At 37.6% G+C, this 22,150-nt stretch overlaps 1 protein-coding gene across 1 annotated transcript in view; it reads left to right on the forward strand.

Annotated features, from left to right (window-relative positions):
• The window catches only part of pum3 (pumilio RNA-binding family member 3), a 73,618-nt gene that overhangs the window by 28,304 nt on the left and 23,164 nt on the right, over positions 1–22,150 (forward strand). Inside the window, exons 3-14 of the mRNA XM_034013307.3 lie at positions 1,368–1,559; positions 2,422–2,560; positions 3,081–3,156; positions 3,336–3,429; positions 3,761–3,827; positions 4,505–4,679; positions 4,799–4,902; positions 8,190–8,268; positions 8,708–8,806; positions 15,934–15,987; positions 18,185–18,265; positions 19,114–19,256. Coding sequence (XP_033869198.1) covers positions 1,368–1,559; positions 2,422–2,560; positions 3,081–3,156; positions 3,336–3,429; positions 3,761–3,827; positions 4,505–4,679; positions 4,799–4,902; positions 8,190–8,268; positions 8,708–8,806; positions 15,934–15,987; positions 18,185–18,265; positions 19,114–19,256 — 1,303 coding nt within the window. The remainder of the gene's footprint in view (positions 1–1,367; positions 1,560–2,421; positions 2,561–3,080; positions 3,157–3,335; positions 3,430–3,760; positions 3,828–4,504; positions 4,680–4,798; positions 4,903–8,189; positions 8,269–8,707; positions 8,807–15,933; positions 15,988–18,184; positions 18,266–19,113; positions 19,257–22,150) is intronic.

Below are 22,150 nucleotides of genomic sequence, written 5' to 3' on the forward strand. Positions count from 1 at the left end.
GAGACAGACACTACACACACAGGCAGTATTCGGGTGCAAAGCGCACTGCGGCGCCGTGTTTATTCAAACAAAAATAAAACAAAAGGTTGCACACAAACACTGCTCACAGAACAAAATAAACAGAGTAAACAAAACAAACACAAAAAACACAACAAAACCCAGGTCAGGCTGGGCAATCGCCTTCACTGATCCTATAGTTTTGTTCTTACTTTCAGTTTCGTTCTCTCGCTCTCTTTCTCTCCTCAAAACAGGGAAAACTGCAGGTTTTTATACTGGTGACCATCCCCCGATTAGCAACAAATTAAACAATGGTCACCTTCTGCACAAGGTTTTGAGGGATGGGGCTTCAACCCCATCGATGCTGCCAAACAATAACGCACACGACTTTCTGCCGTCATATTTATAAACAATATATCATAATAATAAAACAAATACATTTTATTGCCCTGCTCCCTTTTATAATGTTCAGGGCTCTCTTTTGCCCTGCCACACTCCCATATGGTATTTAACTATTAACCTTCAAGGTCGCTGTAACCATTAACTCTCAGGGTTGCTGCGTCCATGATTGCAGCAGTTTTGATGGACAAATGACGACGATGTTTGTGTCGGCTGTCCCATTATGCCCTTGGGGGGCGGGATCGACAGCGTCACAGGCATTACGTGCAGCTTTGATATATCTTATTCAGGTTTCAGGGTCGTTGGGTTAAATACCCATTAGGTAATGGTTACATTTCTATTTCAGGGAACCAGGGTTCAAATAATAGCAAACCTAGTTTTAAAATATAAAGAAAATAAACATGTATACTAAAGGAGAGAATTTAAAAAATAATTTAAGAATTAGTACAAAAGTGATAAAAAAACAATGTAATACAAACTAAAAGAAAACATTTTCACCATTAGAGGCAACAGAAACAAAACATTAAAAATACATTCAGTTTAAAATGGCTATAGTATAAAAATTTGTTTAGTCTCGTTTTAAAAATTGCCGTTGAGGGAATTATTTTCGTTTTAATTGCAGAAGATTGAGACATTCAACTTTTAATATCAGCAACACTCAAATAAAACTGTAGTAGCATTGATATCACCTGGTTTAACAGAGATATAGAGTTGTGTGCATTCAGCATAACTGTGAAAGTTCACCTCATGTTTATGAATAATCTCACCTCGTGGTAACATATATAATGTAAATAACATAGGACTGAGAATGGAGCCCTCATGGCACCACATCGCTTCCCCCCTCCCAAAGAAACACCTTTATTAGCAGTACAAAGTTTGTAAACCTATTTTTTTTTTTTAATCTTTCGTATATGTCTAAATGCAAAAATGAGTTGCCTGAAGGTGTACTAATTTGTACCTTATTTTCACAGATTCAGAATCTCCAAGGAAGTTAAAAAACAAACAAGGAGAGGGAAAACAGAACAGACCCAATAAATTTGAGAAAGGGAACCAGACGTCTGAGAAGATGGGAGGAAAGGGGGGCATGAAGAAGTTTACTGGAAAAAAACAGTCTGACAAATTTACAAAAAAGAGAAAACCACAACAGGAACAGGATGAAGAAGGTTGGTTTATTTATTTTTCAATAACATTTTAATGGTGAATGTTTAAGTGAGAGTTTAACTCCACCGTGTTTCAAATAAAAATTCATATTCAATCGGCCCCTCACGGAGATGTTAATGAAAATGAAATATGAAAGTATGAAATCCTGATCATTAACATCTCCGTGAGGGGCTGATTGAATATGAGTGAGATTTATTTATTTATTTATTTATTTATTTATTTATTTATTTGCATTTTTATAGTGCTTTTATACAGTAATATGTCAAAGTACTGTACAGTAAATAGTAGAAAAACCAAACCACAATAGATCTGTAAAACCATCTACCACAATCAAACCATTTAAATAACATATTCAAACAGTATAATAAAAAATCTATATATACAGATACCCACACATGCATACATAGACACATATACTTACATAAATATTATTAGGAATAAGAATAAGAATAATGCAGCAATATAAAAGTTACATTAAAGTTACATTAAAACCCACGAAGACAAGGAAGCCATTTTATAAAAGTACTTTTTCAGTCTTGACTTAAAAACTGTAATGGTTCCAGCTTCCCTGACAGATGCAGGCAGAGCATTCCACAAGTTAGGAGCTCTACAAGAAAAAGCCCAACCTCCCATGTTGATTTTGTTGGCCCTAGGAATAACCAGTAGCCCTACATCCTGTAATATCTGAGTTTGATTCGGACGATACAGGGTCAGTAACTCCTGCAAATAACTGGGTGCTAATCCATTCAGGGCTTTATAAATTAACAACAAAGATATAAATGACCTGTTATTTTTAATTTTTTTAAACAGCTGTTCTTTTTGTAAGGATAAATGTTGATTTTTTTTTTGTTTTATCTGCATAAGGTTCAGCAGCAAAGAAGCCAAAGTGGGATGAATTTAAAAAGAACAAGAAGGAACTGAAGCAAAACAGGCAACAGAATGAAAGGAAGAACAGTTATTATATCATAAACAGATCTAAGCAGGTCTGGGAAGCTGTCAGGAGGTAAAGTACATTTATTTCGGGGGGTTGATTATGGGAATTGTGAATGCTGCAAAATAGGTTTTTCTTTGCCATTCACTGTATAGTTCTGAAATGTGCAGATTAAAAACAAATAATAAAAAAACACATGTCTTAGCAAACATGTATTTGTATTTTTAAAAAAGGATATCTAGTACTACACTACAAAGCCATACTTTGACTGCCTTTCTGGGTCATTTCACCTGGAAGGGTGTCTGTCTACCTAAACAGTATTAAACTAATATATATTATGTATTTGAAAAATGTAGCTCAACACTTTCAGGTACTGTGATTTTATGTAAGTCTGAAATAAAGATTATGCTTGTCAAGCACAAGACACCTGACATTTCCATTTTGTAACATTAAAGACTATTGACTACTCCTTTTGTTAAAGGACATGATAAATACAGTATAATTCAGGTGGATCTTCCTCTGAGTGTATTCAGTGATTAAACAATTTGTGCTCAGTGACAGCTTTTAACCCTTCTTTAATATCTGAGTGCAGAAAAGACTGTGACAAGGAGAAGCGGTTGAAGCTTATGAGTGAACTACAGGAGCTTCTTCGAGGCAAGATTAAAAGTGTAAGTGACATACAGCAATGGGAATGTGTTCTGTCTATTTTGTTTCAGGAAATATGGTAAGGCGGCATATATATTTCTGTTATATATTTTTTGTTTCTTAACATATTATTTGGCTTGATAGAAGTCTGTAGACCTGTGAAATTATATATATTTTTGCTCCCCCCCCCCCCCCCCCACAGATTGCCTTTGCACATGATTCAACCAGAGTGCTCCAGTGCTATATCCAGTTTGGGAATGACCAGCAAAGACAGGAGGTTTTTGATGAGTTAAAGGGTATTTGAAACACTTTGCAAATTGCTTCTCTATTCATTTTCTATATTTTGTACTTTTTTGTGGTGTGTTTTTTTTTTCTTTTCCTTGTAAGCCAAGTGAAAAAATGTGCAAAACAGTAAATGACTTGAAAATGTTATGCTAATTTGCTGTTTGGGTTATTTATTCACCTTGGGTAACCTGTATTAGATTGGTGAAATGTCTGTTAAACTCAATTTCACCTCTGCTCTTGCACCTGCATTCGGTCAAATGGATGTTTAGTTTAGTTTAGTCCTCTTTCAGCAGCGAAGGGTTGACATGTAATAAACATCCTCCAAAATGTGTTTTTATACAGAGCATCTGGTTGAACTAAGCAAATCAAAATATGCAAGAAATATTGTCAAGAAATTTTTAATGTATGGGTAAGTAAAATATATTCATATTAAATTACTATATATAAGTTAAAACAAATACACATGTATTATATGTATTTATAGGGGTGGGAGTTCCTCTTTTCTTACATTTTGTATTACATTTATACATTTGATGGACTCTTACAGTGTTTTAACCCTCAACTTGAAATATTTTACGTTGGGCAGAGCTATAGGTTGTTCCATGAAAAATAACTGATATAACACTAATGGAAGTTAGATCATCCGAAAGTTTTGGGCATGCAGTAGTCTAGTTTAACAAATGTTACATTTTTCATGGAATTGCCTAGTAGGAAGTTATGCAGAGCTTAAGACTGTGGCAGTGTTCTGCTAAATATGGCATATTGACTTGTTGAGGGTGTTTCAAGTGGATTAGAATTGTGTTCTGCGTAATTCATTTTAATAAAAGTAAGAAAACATTTTTCCACTGACCCCTTTACTGTTGCAGCAACACTTAACTGTCTAGATTGTGAAGAATGGCAAACGTTTCTGACTTAAAAACACTCAAATATTACAGAAATAAGTAGTTTATCTTGATTTTGGAATTTTTATCATTCGACTAAGGTATTGGCAAGTATTTGGATTTCTTCACAATATGACCGGTACAGTATTTGTTGTGGGTTTTTACCTGATTTTAAACATGTTTTTTTATACTTTCTTTGTTTTAGTAACAAACAGCAAGTGTCTGAAGTTATGAACAGTTTCAAAGGGCAGGTGAGAAAAATGCTGCGGCATGCCGAGGCCTGTACAGTAGTTGAATTTGCATACAATGACAAAGCCATTCTTGAACAGCGACTGATGTTGACAGAGGAGCTGTATGGAAATACATTCCAGCTTTGCAAGGTTTGTGGTATTATTAAAACTATATATAAAATTTTTTTTAAAAAAAGCCACACAAACACTATAGTTTTGGATGTGTGAAATGTATTTATTTATTTTCATATATATATAACTTTTCCTAGTCTGCTATTTGCCCAACACTTGACAAGGTGCTGGAGTCCAACCCTGAAAAGCAAGCAAGCATCATGGAAGAAATGAAACAGATCCTTACTTCAATGGCTCACAAGTAAGCACCAACAGGCTTGTATTGTTTCTCCAGTTTAATGCATATGGTTTCAACTTTGTTTCTGTGTTAAATTCTGATTTTCAACCATTAATATCTCAGCCTTTGCAACATAAACACCTTTGTGACTGACATTGTCACTTTTTTAAATCTTTAAACCAATATTTCAATTGGATTAGTGTTTTAAGATAATTAAAAAAAAGGCCAGTAAAAACTTAAACATTTCCCTTGTGTACAATGCAAATTATAATTAGGGCTTCTGATTTTTGGTTTTAAACAATTAAAAACAGATGAAACACCCCATACAAAAAAAGATGTAATCGATGTATAGCCAATAAACACTCAAAAATTTTGGCCATAGCTACTGTTTTCCATAGTGAACTTAGAATCAAACAGGAAATTGTTGAAGGTTATTCATCTTTTGAAGTTTTAACCTTGACATTAAACAGTCCATTACCTTTTCATATTGTGATTGTTTATTGACCACCTAAGTCAAACCTGCTATTTCTGACTGAATTTGGATCTGCTATCTATATAGTGGAGTGCTTGGGATATTGTGGAGTGCTTGGGATATTGTTGTCACATACACACTTTGACCAGTCTTGGCCATAAAAGTCTGTAGCTCTTGCAAAGTTGCCATTGACCTCTTGGTAGCCTCTCTGATCAGTCTCCTTCTTGCTCGGTCATCCAGTTTGGAGGGACGGCCTGATCTAGGCAGGGTCTTGGTGGTGCCATAGATCTTCCACTTCTTAATAATCGTCTTGACCGTGCTCCAGGGGACATTCAAGGCCTTTTGATATTTATTTTTATACCCATTCCCTGATCTGTGACTTTCAACAACTTTGTCCCGGAGTTCTTTGAAAGCGCCTTGGTGCTCATGGTTGAGTCTTTGCTTTGAAATGCACACCCACCGGTGGAGGCCACTTAACTTGGTGTGTGATTTTGAAGGCGATTGGTTACACCTTAGCTAATTTAGGATTGCTATTATTATTATTTATTTATTTCTTAGCTGACACCCTTATCCAGGGCGACTTACAATTGTTACAAGACAATTGTTACGTTATTGCTGCCCTAGGTGAATGCTTATCCAATCAAGCTATTTCAATTTTTATTTTTAATTAATTTTCTACAAATTTCAAGCATATTTTTTTCACTTGGTGAATATTTTTTTCAAGTTGTGGGGTAGGATGTGTAGATCAATGAAAAAATATATATATATTAATGCATTTTAATTCCAGGCTATAAGGCAACAAAAGGTGAACAGTTTGAAAGGGGGTGAAGACTTTCTATAGGCACTGTGAGTGTATGTATGTATGTGTGTATATATATATATATATATATATATATATATATATATATATATATATATATATATATATATACAGTGCCTTGCAAAAGTATTCAGACCCCTGACCAATTCTCACATATTACTGAATTACAAATGGTTTTGGTTGAAGATCTGATAACATTCAGTGTCAAAAATATGCAACAATGCAGAAAATCAGACAGGGGGCAAATACTTTTTCACGGCACTGTGTGTTTATGTGTATATATATATGTATACACATATACAGTGCCTTGCAAAAGTATTCAGACCCCTGACCAATTCTCTCATATTACTGAATTACAAATGGTACATTGAAATTTCGTTCTGTTTGATATTTTATTTTAAAACACTGAAACTCACAATCATATTGTAAGGTGACATTGGATTTATGTTGGGAAATATTTTTAAGAAAAATAAAAAACTGAAATATCTTGCTTGCATAAGTATTCACCCTATGTGCTGTGGAAGATCCCAGTTTACACCGATAAAAGAAATTGCCCTAACGAGGACACAATTACCTTACCATTGGCCTCCACCTGTGAACCATTAAAGTTGCTGTCACATTTTCTGGATAAAAACCCCACTGTTGAAGGATCATTGGTCAGGCTGTGAATCTGAAGGAAAATGAAGACCAAAGAGCATTCTACAGAAGTTAGAGATAAAGTAATACAAATGCATAGATTAGGAAAAGGGTACAAAATAATATCCAAGAGTTTGGATATCCCAGTGAGCACAGTTGGATCAATAAATCAGGAAGTGGAAGCTGCATCACACCACCCAGGCACTGCCAAGAAAAGGCCGTCCCTCAAAACTCAGCGCTCAAACAAGAAGGAGACTTGTGAGAGAAGCCACAGAGAGGCCAACAATCACTTTGAAGGAGCTACAGAGTTCAGTGGCTGGGAGTGGTGTAATGGTGCACCAGTCAACCATAACACTGGCCTGTATGGGAGGGTGGCAAGAAAGAAGCCGTTACTCAAAAAGTACCATCTGAAAGCACATCTTGAGTTTGCCAGTAAGCATGAGAGTGACCCAGCAAGGTTTTGTGGTCAGATGAGACCAAGATAGAGCTTTTGGCCAAAACTCAAAGCGCTATGTGTGGCGCAAACCTAACACTGCCCATGCCTCAAGACACACCATCCCTACAGTGAAGTATGGTGGTGGCAGCATCATGCTGTGGGGATGCTTCTCATCAGCAGGGACTGGGCATCTTGTTAAGATTGAAGGAAGAATGGATGGAGCAAAATACAGGGAAATACTGCAAGAGAACCTACTTCAGTCCGCTAAAAAACTGAAGCTTGGGAGGAAATTCACCTTTCAGCAGGACAATGATCCCAAGCACAAGGCCAAAGCAACATTGGAGTGGCTCAAGAACAAAAAGGTGAATGTCCTACAGTGGCCCAGTCGTGATCTCAATCCCATTGAGAATCTGTGGCACTATTTGAAAATTGCAGTCCACAAGCGTCGTCCAACCAACCTGGAGCAAATCTGCCAAGAAGAATGGGCCAAAATCACTCCGACACTGTGCAAAGCTGGTACATACTTACCCCAAAAGACTTAAAGCTGTTATTGCAGCGAAAGGTGGCTCTACCAAATATTAATGTGTGGGGGTTGAATACTTATGCAAGCAAGATATTTCAGTTTTTTATTTTTCTTAAAAATATTTCCCAACATAAAAACCAATGTCACCTTACAATAAATATGTTTATTGTAATGTTTTAAAATAAATTATCAAACAGAACGAAATTTCAATGTATCATTTGTAATTCAGTAATACGAGAGAATTGGTCAGGGGTCTGAATACTTTTGTAAGGCACTGTGTGTGTGTGTGTATATATATATATAATATATATATATATATATGTTTTAGCTCAAAGAGCTTTTATATATATATATATATATATATATATATATATATATAAGCTAAAAATGCATTATAAATAACATCTGTTCTATTTATTGACAGAGAGGCCGTTGTAAAGCACTCATTGGTCCATAAGGTGATTTTGGACTTCTTCATTCATGCTTCTGCCAAACTAAAATCAGTAAGTATTTTTTTAAGCTTCTTTTAGTCTGTAGTATATAACAAGTAGTAGGAAATGTTTTTTTCGTTTGTCTGACAAGAGAATGTTTTTTACACTGCTATATCAATGATCATATGCATTTCCGCATGTCCATTTTATGGGTTTACAAACCAATTGATTAGATACCCTTGCATGCTTTATTTTTGTTTACAAAAAGCATTTATAGTTACTAAAGTACTACTGTACACTGATGGAGTGTTTTAAAATTATGGATGGATCTATAAATATCAAACTTCTGTAAAATGTTATTGAATGTCATAGAACAGAAAAAAGGTCATTCATAACAGAGTAAGGTACCCTCTGGTGAAAAGCTGTCTGTAGTTTTCTAAGTGGACACATGAAACTGTAAACATTTATACTAAAACTTGTATAGAAATAATATAATGTTGATATTTTATAGGAAATGATTGAAGCCATTAGGGAAGCTGTTGTGTACATGTTGCACACCCACAATGGAGCCAGAGTAGCCATGCACTGTCTTTGGCATGGAACCCCCAAAGTAGGTTTTGCTTTTTTTCTGCAGATTTTAAGAATAAGTGTTATCCACTGAAAAAAAAACTTGGTCAACTTTTTGTTTTAACCCTTTGCGGTCCATTGTCGGACTGGGTCCGACATTGCAATTATTCCTCACAGGTCCTTTGTCGGACTGGGTCCGACATCATTATAGCAACGCAATAAACGGGTGTTTAGTCGTTTTTTCTCCGGAAAAAGCCGAGAAAACCATTCAATTGCCGAGTGGTAGCGACAGGAGCCGAGACAAGTCGGAAAAAAAAAAAAAAAAAAAAAAAAGGCGTATTTCATGAATAGTCATACATGGTATCAGGTATCAGATAATGGGCGTCCATAATAAACAAGCTGGCTAAGTGCGTCAGCGCACTGAGACTATCATGGACATTTGCAGAGCTTTTTTCAGATGTTATAGTAATAAAATAATGACTTTGATCGCATTATTGAGGAGTTTGGTGATAAAACGAGTGATCTGGAGATGATCGATCGGTATGTACGACTATTATTATTATTATTATTTATTTCTTACACAGCTGAACGCTATAGCAAACAAAAGCCTGTGGAGGGGCTGGAGATGCCTAGTGTGTGCTTTGTTGATATGCAGGGCCATTTAAACCCGTTTGACTGTGAAAGAAAATACTTTTAAACAGCGCGTATAAAATTAACTGCGCGTGTGAAAATTAATTATTCCTGGCGTGCCTGACGCGCGATTAATAAATGGACCGCAAAGGGTTAATAACTGTGTCAGTAAGGTGTCCATATCTTATTTTTAAGTGAGCATTTTCTGTGGCAATGATGCAGTGATACTCTGAGATATAAACTAAACAATATTGTAAAAAAACAAAACATTGCTGGATATTTCAGTATTTCTGGAATTTAGATTAGTAGAAGGAACCTGGTTTGTTTTACTGGTGCTACAATGCAAAAACATTAGTTATGGGCTCCCGAGTGGCGCTCCACGTGGAGTGCAGGATGCGCTCTATAGCCTGGATGTCGTCGGTTGGAGTCCAGGCTATTCCACAGCCGACCGTGGACGGGAGCTCCCAGGGGGTGGTGCACAATTGGCTGAGTGTCGCCCAGGGGGGGGAGGGTTTAGGTTGGCCAGGGTGTCCTTGGCTCACCGCGCACTAACTACCCCTGTAGTCTGGCTGGGCACCTGCGGGCTTGCCTGTAAGCTGCCGGAGAGCTGCGTTGTCCTCTGATGCTGTAGCTCTTGGGTGGCTGCCTGGACAGTGTGTGTTCGTCTTCACCGCTCCCAAGTCAGCGCAGGGGTGGTAGTGGTGAGCTGAGCCTAAAAAATAATTGGCCATGCCAAATTGGGAGAAAATAATACAAAATAATTGGCAACGACTAAATTAAAAAAACAAACAAAAAAAAACTGTTATTAACCCTTTGCGGTCCATTGTCGGACTGGGTCCGACATTGCAATTATTCCTCACAGGTCCTTTGTCGGACTGGGTCCGACATCATTATAGCAACGCAATAAACGGGTGTTTAGTCGTTTTTTCTCCGGAAAAAGCCGAGAAAACCATTCAATTGCCGAGTGGGAGCGACAGGAGCCAAGTCGGGAAAAAAAAAAAGAAAAAAAAAAAGGCGTATTTCATGAATAGTCATACATGGTATCAGGTATCATATAATGGGCGTTCATAGTAAACAAGCTGGCTGAGTGCGTCAGCGCACTCAGACTATCATGGACATTTGCAGAGCTTTTTTCAGATGTTATAGTAATAAAATAATGACTTGGATCGCATTATTGAGGAGTTTGGTGATAAAACGAGTGATCTGGAGATGATCGATCGGTATGTACGACTATTATTATTATTATTATTATTATTTATTTCTTACATAGCTGAACGCTATAGCAAACGAAAGGGTGGGGCGGGGCTGGAGATGCCTAGTGTGTGCTTTGTTGATATGCAGGGCCATTTAAACCCGTTTGACTGAAAAAAAATACTTTTAAACAGCGTGTATAAAATTAACTGCGCGTGTGAAAATTAATTAGACCTGGCGTGCCTGACGCGCGATTAATAAATGGACCGCAAAGGGTTAATGTTAATGTTCTAAGGCCACTCACATCATATAGTGTCTGTACAGTCAACCCTAAACTTACCTGTTATGATTTTTTGAGAGTGAAAATACATATTTTTTTAAAATTGATTTTTCTTTCTACCAGCCAACTGCCTAATGAACTACAGTAAAACCTATCTAATCCACCCCCTCTATTAACCGTCATTCTGTATAATTGATTTTTGCATCCCGACCAAATCCCTATTGAAATTAATGGTTTGATACCCACTACAATCCGGAATGTATCTATTCAAAATCGCAAGACAAACCGTTTTCTGAAAAGAAATGAAGCCTACTTTTTCTGAGTTTTGTTTTATATATATTAAAATAGGGATGAAATTGATAAAAATGTGTGTTTAATTGAAACATCAGTAAAAATCGAGGAAAATTTCTCAGTATACACACTTCACATGTGGAATGTGATGCGTAGCAGTTCTGATTTCTGATTATTTTTTATGCCCCTGGGATGTATGATGAAGCAGAATCTGTGCAAATTGAGGCCACGTTTTCCCGTTAGCTGGTACTTTGTGAACATTTGGGCAATCACTGTGCTGACAGAGCTAGTATCTGCAGAAGGTATGAACGTGACATCAGCACAAAACAAGCCAGGTTTATTCGCCTTGAAATCATAAAAAGAAAATTGACAGAACTGGACGGTCCAAGGCATCGGGAGACGTCAAAAATCACACTGGACATTTCCAGCAATGCGTTCCATAAGTTTACCAATAAAGCATCATTTCTGTCAAATATATTTACGATATATGATTGTCGGCGTTAGGCAGTGTTTAGCTGATGGACAGTACTGTCGCACAAAATTACCAGTACGTACCCCTCTGTAATAAACCGTGGCTGTCCAGCAAAGCACAGCGCTCTGGCAAACTCATGAACACAGTCATTCTGCGCTCTCTTTTATTAAAGCGTAAAGTTGCAGAAATGGATTGCTTGTCTCAGTTTACTTTCTTGTTTTAGTTTAATGTGTCACTTTCACTATGTTCTTTTATTCTGTCAGCGCGAACATGTACCTCAATGCAACAGTATTTGCAATGCAATGCGTCCTCTGCCTTATCTGGCCCACTTCTGTTTGGCTTTTTCTATACTTCGAAACATTGTTTTCTTTTGAATAGTCATAAACTGATTTACGTTTTCTCCCCATTCCTCATCCACTCAATTTTATATTTTCGTGTTAAGTATTTCAATTTATTTTTTGATCAAGTTAGTTACTACACCCAGCACTTGCCACAGTAATCTGACTTTGCTTGGCCATTGGCCAACAGAATCAGGTGATAATGTGCTTGTGAAGCAACAGAGAAACAATCACATGAAACGTTTGAACGTTATTTAATCCTCTGTATCCTAGGGTACAATGTAGAGTTGCTTATTACAATGTCGGAGTCAAAATAAAAAGGCATTTTAATCAAGATATTGTGTATTTCCTAAAAAAATAATAGCAGGAAAATACTGAATAGACTAAAATTCGGGTATAAATTGGTAAAAACTGAGGTTCCGTTAAAAAAAAAAAAAAATCCTGTTTTTTTTCGGTAAAATTCAGAATAAACTGGAAATGCAGTAATAAACAGTAATTATGAACAAGTGAATGACATTCTATGGGAATGGTTTAAACAGGCTCATGTTAATAGCAGGTTAAGATTGTGTTGAGGCTTTGTTGTGTTGAAATTTTGCTTAGGCATTGTTGTGTTTTATTATACTGTTTATTAGGGATGTGCTTTTGGAAATTTTTTATGAACATTTAAAATGCTATGCAGGTATGTGGCAAAATGCAGTGTACAGGTGCAGGAGTGATGCGGTGCGTAATCAGGAGACAGACAATTGTAACCCACAATGAACAGGTTTTTAAATATAATCCGGGTCTGGTGATCAAACAGTAATTCCAGGCAATACACAGCAATGTGTAATGCACTGGAATAAATAAACAGGTTGCAGTCCCAAATAATAAATACAGCTAATAGTACACGCACAATACACAAACACAGTCACCAGTCCTGGGTGAGTGCAGTAGTGCTCGTGGTGCAAATACAGTAATTATCGTGACACAGGTGCAGTGATGTCTGGGTTCGTGCGGGCCTCTGGTGACAACTCCGGAACGTGTTAGCCGTCTACTAATAACAATAATCAACAATTAGAGACGAGACAAAACAAACAAAACACTCAAGTACGATATCACGACAATGGTCCTTCCGGGTCGTTTCCTTAACCATCTGCCGTCGCACATGATCCCTTGCTAAACGAGTGCAGCCGCCCCTCCAATCCGCGACTGCCACATCGTTTCCCTTCCGGGTCGATGAGTTAATGCACCGGAGTTCCGCCCCCTTTCTAACTGGCCGACTTCCCTTGAACCCTGGGAAAGAACTGTTGGGCCAACCCGTCCAAGGTACTCTGTTAGTGCACTCACAGGTTGGGAGGGAGATTTACCACCAAGAATCACTGTATTTTTGTCACAAGGTGTCAGCGTTTAAACCTTTAAACCATATCTACATAGATACATACACTCTGTATATTACATTATGACGTATATTAACAGCCCTGGTTAGTATTTTCTAAGCAAAGAAACCCTAAATAAGCTTTTTTTTTCTAACATTTTTACATCATAAAGACTTTATTATTATTTATTATTATTTGTTTATTTAGCAGACACCTTTATCCAAGGCGACTTACAGAGACTAGGGTGTGTGAACTATGCATCAGCTGCAGGATCAATTACAATTACATATCACCTGAAAGACGGAGCACAAGGAGGTTAAGTGACTTGCTCAGGATCACACAATGAGTCATTGGCTGAGGTGGGATTTGAATCGGGGACCTCCTGGTTACAAGCCCTTTTCTTTAACTACTGGACCGCAGCCTCCTTAAACAAAGACAACAAAGTAAAAAAAACAAAACAAACAAACAAAAAAACCAAATCACATATATATTGAAATTAGGGCTGCCACTCAAATGTTTTGATTGGTTAATTTATGGGCATTAGTTGATTTAACCGGTAAATTCATCTGTTCACATTTTTAATAATCTTATAGCGGCTGTCCTGCATGTAATATTAAAAAATCAATGTAATCAAAAAAAAAGCCCAATGGGGGTCTTTTTAAAAGCATTTGTATTATTATTTTTATCTTGGTAAATGTCTCTTTGTATTTCTACTGCACTATTGAGATGTGCCTGTGCTGGTCATGTGGGCACAAAGTGAATAAAATAAACTAAACTAAACCTTTTTTAATAAAAAATAAAAAACACATCTTATGTTAAATAATCTATCAAATGAACAGATTCCAGTACACTGTTATATTAATGCTACTGTTCAGGGATCGGTGCCACAAATGGGAAATCCATACATATATACATATATATCAAGGACTTTTTTTTTTTTTTTTTTAAACAAACGATTTGCATAAAAGTGTACTGGTAATTAACCCGTTGCAGTCCATTTATTAACCCGTTGCAGTCCATTTATTAACCCGTTGCAGTCCATTTATTAACCCGTTGCAGTCCATTTTTTAACCCTTTGCAGTCAATTTATTAAGTGCGTGTCAGGCACATCAGGTCCAATTTATTTTCACACGTGCAGTTAATTGTAGACGCGCTGTTTTAAAAGTATTTTTTTTCCACAGTCAAACGGGTTTAAAAGGCCCTGCATATCAACAAAGCACTCACTAGGCATCTCCAGCCCCGCCCCACCCTTTCATTCGCTATCGCTTTCACATATGCTAAGAAATAAATAATAATAATAATAATAGTCGTACATACTGATCAATCCTCTCATGATCACTCGTTTTATCACCAAACACCTCAATAATGCGATCCAAGTCATTATTTTATTACTATAACATCTGAAAAAACCTCTGCAAATGTCCGTGATATTCTCTGTGCGCTAATGCAGTATCAGCCAGCTTGTTTCCTTATGGCCACCCCTATCTGATGCCAGGGGCAAGTATGACTATTCATGAGATACACCCTTTTTTTTTCTTTTTTTTTTCGGCTTGTCTCGGCTCCTGTCGCTCCCACTCGGCCATTGAATGGTTTTCTCGTCTTTTTCTGGAGAAAAAACGACTAGAAACCTGTTTTTTGAGTTTTTTTGATGATGTCGGACAGGGTCCGACATTGGACCGGATAGGAATAATTGCAATGTCGGACCAGGTCCGACATAGGACCTCAAAGGGTTAAAGCCTATACATAATTTATTTACACACGTCTTCTCTGAATTAAACACAGTGCACCAATGAAGCGCAGATTGACCGAGAATAAAACCCTCCCCAGTGTCAATCTTTCTGTTGCACCAATTAGAAAAGCTACTTGGAGGCTATTATTATTATTATTATTATTATTATTATTATTATTATTATTATTATTATTATTATTATTATTATTTATTTCTTAGCACAAACCCCATTATCCAGGGCGACTTACAATTGTTACGAGATATCACATTATTTTTACATACAATTCCATTATTTTTTTACACATTATTTTTACATACAATTACCCATTTATACAGTTGGGTTTTTAGTGGAGCAATCTAGGTAAAGTACCTTGCTCAAGGGTACAGCAGCAGTGTCCCCCACGTGGAATTGAACCCACGACCCCCCGGTCAAGAGTCCAGAGCCCTAACCACTACTCCGCACTGCTGCGATGGACTGACTGTATATGATAATAAATTACTAAAATGAATACATTAAAAAAATATGTGCTTGGTGAAGTTTGTCACATGACTGATTTATACGTCTAGCATATTATTCAACATTTAACCACTTCTTGGAATTTATACCTTTTAAACGTTTAAAATTCCCATCCCTCCTGTTTTTGTACAGTATTAGATTTTTGACAGTAACTCTGTAATCGAGCACACTGTCTAATCCGGCACAATTTTTCAAACCCAAGCAGCGCCACATTGGACAGGTTTTACTGTATTGTGTCAGTATTGATTGAATAAAAACAAATAAACACCACCATTTTAAATAATTCTATCAATTTAAATTCAGCCTGTTTACATGTAAACAATTATGTGAAGTATACATTTTCCTTTTTTCATATAATACCCATCAGGACAGGAAAGTTATTGTAAAAACAATGAAGACCTACATCGAAAAGATTGCCAATGTAAGTTGTTTATTTATTCTTTAAACTACTTAAACTACAGTGCCTTGCGAAAGTATTCGGCCCCCTTGAACTTTGCGACCTTTTGCCACATTTCAGGCTTCAAACATAAAGATATGAAACTGTAATTTTTTGTGAAGAATCAACAACAAGTGGGACACAATCATGAAGTGGAACGAAATTTATTGGATATTTCAAACTTTTTTAACAAATAAAAAACTGAAAAATTGGGCGTGCAAAATTATTCAGCCCCCTTAAGTTAATACTTTGTAGCGCCACCTTTTGCTGCGATTACAGCTGTAAGTCGCTTGGGGTATGTCTCTATCAGTTTTGCACATCGAGAGACTGAAATTTTTGCCCATTCCTCCTTGCAAAACAGCTCGAGCTCAGTGAGGTTGGATGGAGAGCATTTGTGAACAGCAGTTTTCAGTTCTTTCCACAGATTCTCGATTGGATTCAGGTCTGGACTTTGACTTGGCCATTCTAACACCTGGATATGTTTATTTGTGAACCATTCCATTGTAGATTTTGCTTTATGTTTTGGATCATTGTCTTGTTGGAAGACAAATCTCCGTCCCAGTCTCAGGTCTTTTGCAGACTCCATCAGGTTTTCTTCCAGAATGGTCCTGTATTTGGCTCCATCCATCTTCCCATCAATTTTAACCATCTTCCCTGTCCCTGCTGAAGAAAAGCAGGCCCAAACCATGATGCTGCCACCACCATGTTTGACAGTGGGGATGGTGTGTTCAGGGTGATGAGCTGTGTTGCTTTTATGCCAAACATAACGTTTTGCATTGTTGCCAAAAAGTTCGATTTTGGTTTCATCTGACCAGAGCACCTTCTTCCACATGTTTGGTGTGTCTCCCAGGTGGCTTGTGGCAAACTGTAAATGACACTTTTTATGGATATCTTTAAGAAATGGCTTTCTTCTTGCCACTCTTCCATAAAGGCCAGATTTGTGCAGTATACGACTGATTGTTGTCCTATGGACAGAGTCTCCCACCTCAGCTGTAGATCTCTGCAGTTCATCCAGAGTGATCATGGGCCTCTTGGCTGCATCTCTGATCAGTCTTCTCCTTGTATGAGCTGAAAGTTTAGAGGGACGGCCAGGTCTTGGTAGATTTGCAGTGGTCTGATACTCCTTCCATTTCAATATTATCGCTTGCACAGTGCTCCTTGGGATGTTTAAAGCTTGGGAAATCTTTTTGTATCCAAATCCGGCTTTAAACTTCTCCACAACAGTATCTCGGACCTGCCTGGTGTGTTCCTTGTTCTTCATGATGCTCTCTGCGCTTTAAACGGACCTCTGAGACTATCACAGTGCAGGTGCATTTATACGGAGACTTGATTACACACAGGTGGATTCTATTTATCATCATTAGTCATTTAGGTCAACATTGGATCATTCAGAGATCCTCACTGAACTTCTGGAGAGAGTTTGCTGCACTGAAAGTAAAGGGGCTGAATAATTTTGCACGCACAATTTTTCAGTTTTTTATTTGTTAAAAAAGTTTGAAATATCCAATAAATTTCGTTCCACTTCATGATTGTGTCCCACTTGTTGTTGATTCTTCACAAAAAATTACAGTTTCATATCTTTATGTTTGAAGCCTGAAATGTGGCAAAAGGTCGCAAAGTTCAAGGGGGCCGAATACTTTCGCAAGGCACTGTATATGATTTATAGTGTGTACATTTCATTTGTTGTCAGGTAGAATTTCATTCATTACAAGTATTACAGAGAAACTGGTTTAATTGTTAGACAAATGTTTCAAAGAAATGTCTTCATAGAAAGTTGAAAAACATTTTGTCAATGTTTATAAATCAATTAAACTAGCTTTTATTTAGTACAGTGCTGAAGTTTGATGAATAGATGAAGCATTTCATTCATGTCCATTGGAGGGAGCCATTGGATGTCTTTTAGTTTTTACAAACTAATATAAAAATAATTTACCCAATATTATGCAATAACCTGTGTTGAACTGAAATGTCCTTCATGAAATGAATGATGGTAATTTTAGTTTTGCATACAAGAGATGTATTCATGTAAAACTGCTGCTACTGCTATTTAAACTGCTGTGATCTCATAATATTACTGACATCTATATGGCTGGCATACATTGTTGTTAATCCAACTCGATTTCCTATTTTTCTCATCTCCTAGATTTTGATTACCTTGTTGACTTTTTCATTATCACTACAGGGAGAGTTTTCTCACTTGGTCCTCCTGGCAGCATTCGATTCCATTGATGACACAAAGCTTGTAAAACAATTGATAATTTCAGTAAGTACCCAGTTGTGTTGCAATTATATACTATGAAGTTTAAAATGCTGTAACAGGGGCTCCCGAGTGGCGCATCCAGTAAAGGCTCTCCGCGCGGAGTGCAGGATGTTCCCTATAGCCTGGAGATCGCAGGTTCGAATCCAGGGTGTGTCAGAGCCAACCGTGACCGGGAGTTCCTAGGGGGCGGTGCACAATTGGCTGAGTGCTGCCCGGGTAGGGAGGGCTTAGGTCGGCAGGGGAATCCACGGCTCACCGTGCATCAGCGACCCCTGTGGCCGATAGGGCGCCTGTGGTTCTGCAGTGGAAACGCCAGATCTGTGTTGTCCAACTGCACTATAGGTCTGGTGGCATTGCTGTGGATCTGCAGTGCAAAAAAGTGACGGATTGGCAGGAGCACTTTTCGGAGGACACGTGTTCCAGCCTCCGTTTCATGAGTCGGCGGGGGGGTGTTGCGAGTGGTGAGCCGAGGATACAGATAATAATTGGGCATGCTAAATTGGGTAGAAAAACCGGGGTAAATTTTAAAAAATAAATAAATAACTAAATAAATAAAATGCTGTAACAGCAGTACAGTAGTAGATGCTTGTGTATTGTGGCTGAGCTGTGGTTTTTTCCTAAATAAAGATGCAGAGAAATAGGAATTCTGAATTAAAATTGGAAAATTAAAGGGCTAAATTACAGTAACGTTGTTGGATTACATGATATACAGACGATCAAATTTGTGGTCTAAACCTCTTAAATAGTATATATATTTTCTCACAGTTCTGCTTTTGTCTACTTAGGCAGTGTGAAAATAATTCATTTTTTATTTCATAGTTTATTTTTAACATAGTTTTCTATGTTTCTAGGAGATCATCAGTTCCCTACCTATTATTTTAAACAATAAATACGGGAAGAAGGTTCTGCTGTATTTGCTGAATCCCAGAGATCCTGCACATTTCCTACCAGAGATAATCAAAGTCTTACAACAGGGAGATGGAAATGCTTACAGGTAAGCAATAGGACTAAGTTACTGCAATATGTGCTGTGTGGAGTAGTCTTTCCTCGTGGTTCCTGTAATTAAGCTTCCCTAAAGGGGCTTTATTTTTTAGTAAAGCATTACTGCACTTTACAAATACACTTCTCTGGTGAAATGTGAGGCTCACACTAACTCGGAGCAGCTGATTCAAATTCTGCGGCGTTCTGGGACACAGGGGAGGACCGGAGCCCGCAGCACAAGCACAAACAAACAAAAGGCAGGCAGTCTTCCCAGCGACAGCGTGTGGAAGGGACAGCGTGGGAGAAGTACAGTCGTGGACAAGTACAGCGCAATTAGAAGCAGTTTGAAAGCAGGTTGACAGCTGCAGAAGCTAAACTAAACTTCCAAAAAAAAAAAGCAAAAAAAACAACATGGTCATCAAGCCAGTAATCTGTGACAACTGCATGATAAGAACATAAGAACATAAGAAAGTTTACAAACGAGAGGAGGCCATTCAGCCCATCTTGCTCGTTTGGTTGTTAGTAGCTTATTGATCCCAGAATCTCATCAAGCAGCTTCTTGAAGGATCCCAGGGTGTCAGCTTCAACAACATTACTGGGGAGTTGGTTCCAGACCCTCACAATTCTCTGTGTAAAAAAATGCCTCCTATTTTCTGTTCTGAATGCCCCTTTATCTAATCTCCATTTATGACCCCTGGTCCTTTTTTCTTTTTTCAAGTCAAAGAAGTCCCCCGGGTTGACATTGTCTATATTTTGAATGTTTGAATCAGATCGTCGCGTAGTCTTCTTTGTTCAAGACTGAATAGATTCAATTCTTTTAGCCTGTCTGCATACGACATGCCTTTTAAACCCGGGATAATTCTGGTTGCTCTTCTTTGCACTCTTTCTAGAGCAGCAATATCCTTTTTGTAACGAGGTGACCAGAACTGAAAACAATATTCTAGGTGAGGTCTTAATAATGCATTGTAGAGTTTTAACATTACTTCCCTTGATTTAAATTCAACACTTCTCACAATATAGCCAAGCATCTTGTTAGCCTTTTTTATAGCTTCCCCACATTGTCTAGATGAAGACATTTCTGAGTCAACATAAACTCCTAGGTCTTTTTCATAGTTCCCTTCTTCAATTTCACTATCTCCCATATGATATTTATAATGCACATTTTTATTGCCCGCATGCAATACTTTACACTTTTCTCTATTAAATTTCATTTGCCATGTGTCTGCCCAATTTTGAATGCTGTCTAGATCATTTTGAATGACCTTTGCTGCTTCAACAGTGTTTGCCACTCCTCCTATTTTTGTGTCGTCTGCAAATTTAACGAGTTTGCTTACTATATCAGAGTCTAAATCATTAATGTAGATTAGGAATAGCAGAGGACCTAATACTGATCCCTGTGGTACACCACTGGTTACCTCACTCCATTTCAAGGTTTCTCCTCTAATCAGTACTTTCTGTTTTCTACCTGTTAACCACTCCCTAATCCATGTGCATGCATTTCCTTGAATCCCTGCTGCGTTCAGTTTGAGAATTAATCTTTTATGCGGGACTTTGTCAAAAGCTTTCTGGAAATCTAAATAGACCATGTCGTATGCTTTGCAGTTATCCATTTTCAATGTTGCATCCTCAAAAAAGTCAAGTAGGTTAGTTAGACACGGTCTCCCTTTCCTAAAACCATGCTGGCTGTCTCCCAGGATATTGTTACCATATAGGTAATTTTCCATTTTGAATCTTATTATAGTTTCCATAAGTTTACATATAATAGAAGTCAGGCTTATTGGTCTGTAGTTACCTGGTTCGGTTTTGTCTCCCTTTTTGTGGATCGGTATTACGTTTGCTATTTTCCAGTCTGTCGGTACAACCTCTGTGTCAAGAGACTGTTGCATGATCTTGGTTAGCGGTTTGTAAATAACAACTTTCATTTATTTGAGTACTATTGGGAGGATCTCATCTGGCCCAGGGGATTTGTTTATTTTTAGAGCTCCTAGTCCCTTTAACACTTCTGCCTCTGTTATGCTAAAGTTATTTAAAATTGGATAGGAACAGGTCGACGTGGGGCATGTTGTCCGTGTCCTCCTTTGTAAAAACCTGTGAAAAGTAATCATTTAATATATTTGCTATTTTTTTTTCTTCATCTATGATTTTGCCATTTGTGCAATGCCTATGATACCTAGCTGAATCTGTCCCTAAAGCCAGGAAATACTTCTACTGGGGAGTTACTTGCTGCTTGTCTTGCAGACATTAAGTGTTGGATGTCTCAGAATTATTTAACCCTTTGCGGTCCTATGTCGGACCTGGTCCGACATTGCAATTATTCCTATCCGGTCCAATGTCGGAACCTGTCCGACATCATCAAAAAAACTCAAAAAACTGGCTTCTAGTCGTTTTTTATCCGGAAAAAGCCAAGAAAACCATTCAATGGCCGAGGTGGGAGTGACAGGAGCCGAGACAAGCTGAAAAAAAAAAGAAAAAAATGGCTTCTCTCATGAATAGTCATACTTGCCCCTGGCATCAGATAGGGGTGGCCATAAGGAAACAAGCTGGCTGATACTGCATCAGCGCACAGAGAATATCACGGACATTTGCAGAGCTTTTTTGAGATGTTATAGTAATAAAATAATGACTTGGATCACATTATCGAGGAGTTTGGTGATAAAACGAGTGATCAGGAGATGATTGATTGATATGTACGACTATTATTATTATTATTATTATTATTATTATTATTATTATTATTATTATTATTATTATTATTTATTTCTTAGCATATGTGAAAGCGATAGCGAACGAAAGGGTGGGGCGGGGCTGGAGATGCCTAGTGAGTGCTTTGTTGATATGCAGGGCCTTTTAAACCCATTTGACTGTGGAAAAAAATACTTTTAAACAGCGCGTCTAAAATTAACTGCG

This window comes from Acipenser ruthenus, chromosome 2 (assembly GCF_902713425.1).
Source record: "Acipenser ruthenus chromosome 2, fAciRut3.2 maternal haplotype, whole genome shotgun sequence".
In the NCBI taxonomy this organism is placed as follows: domain Eukaryota; kingdom Metazoa; phylum Chordata; class Actinopteri; order Acipenseriformes; family Acipenseridae; genus Acipenser; species Acipenser ruthenus.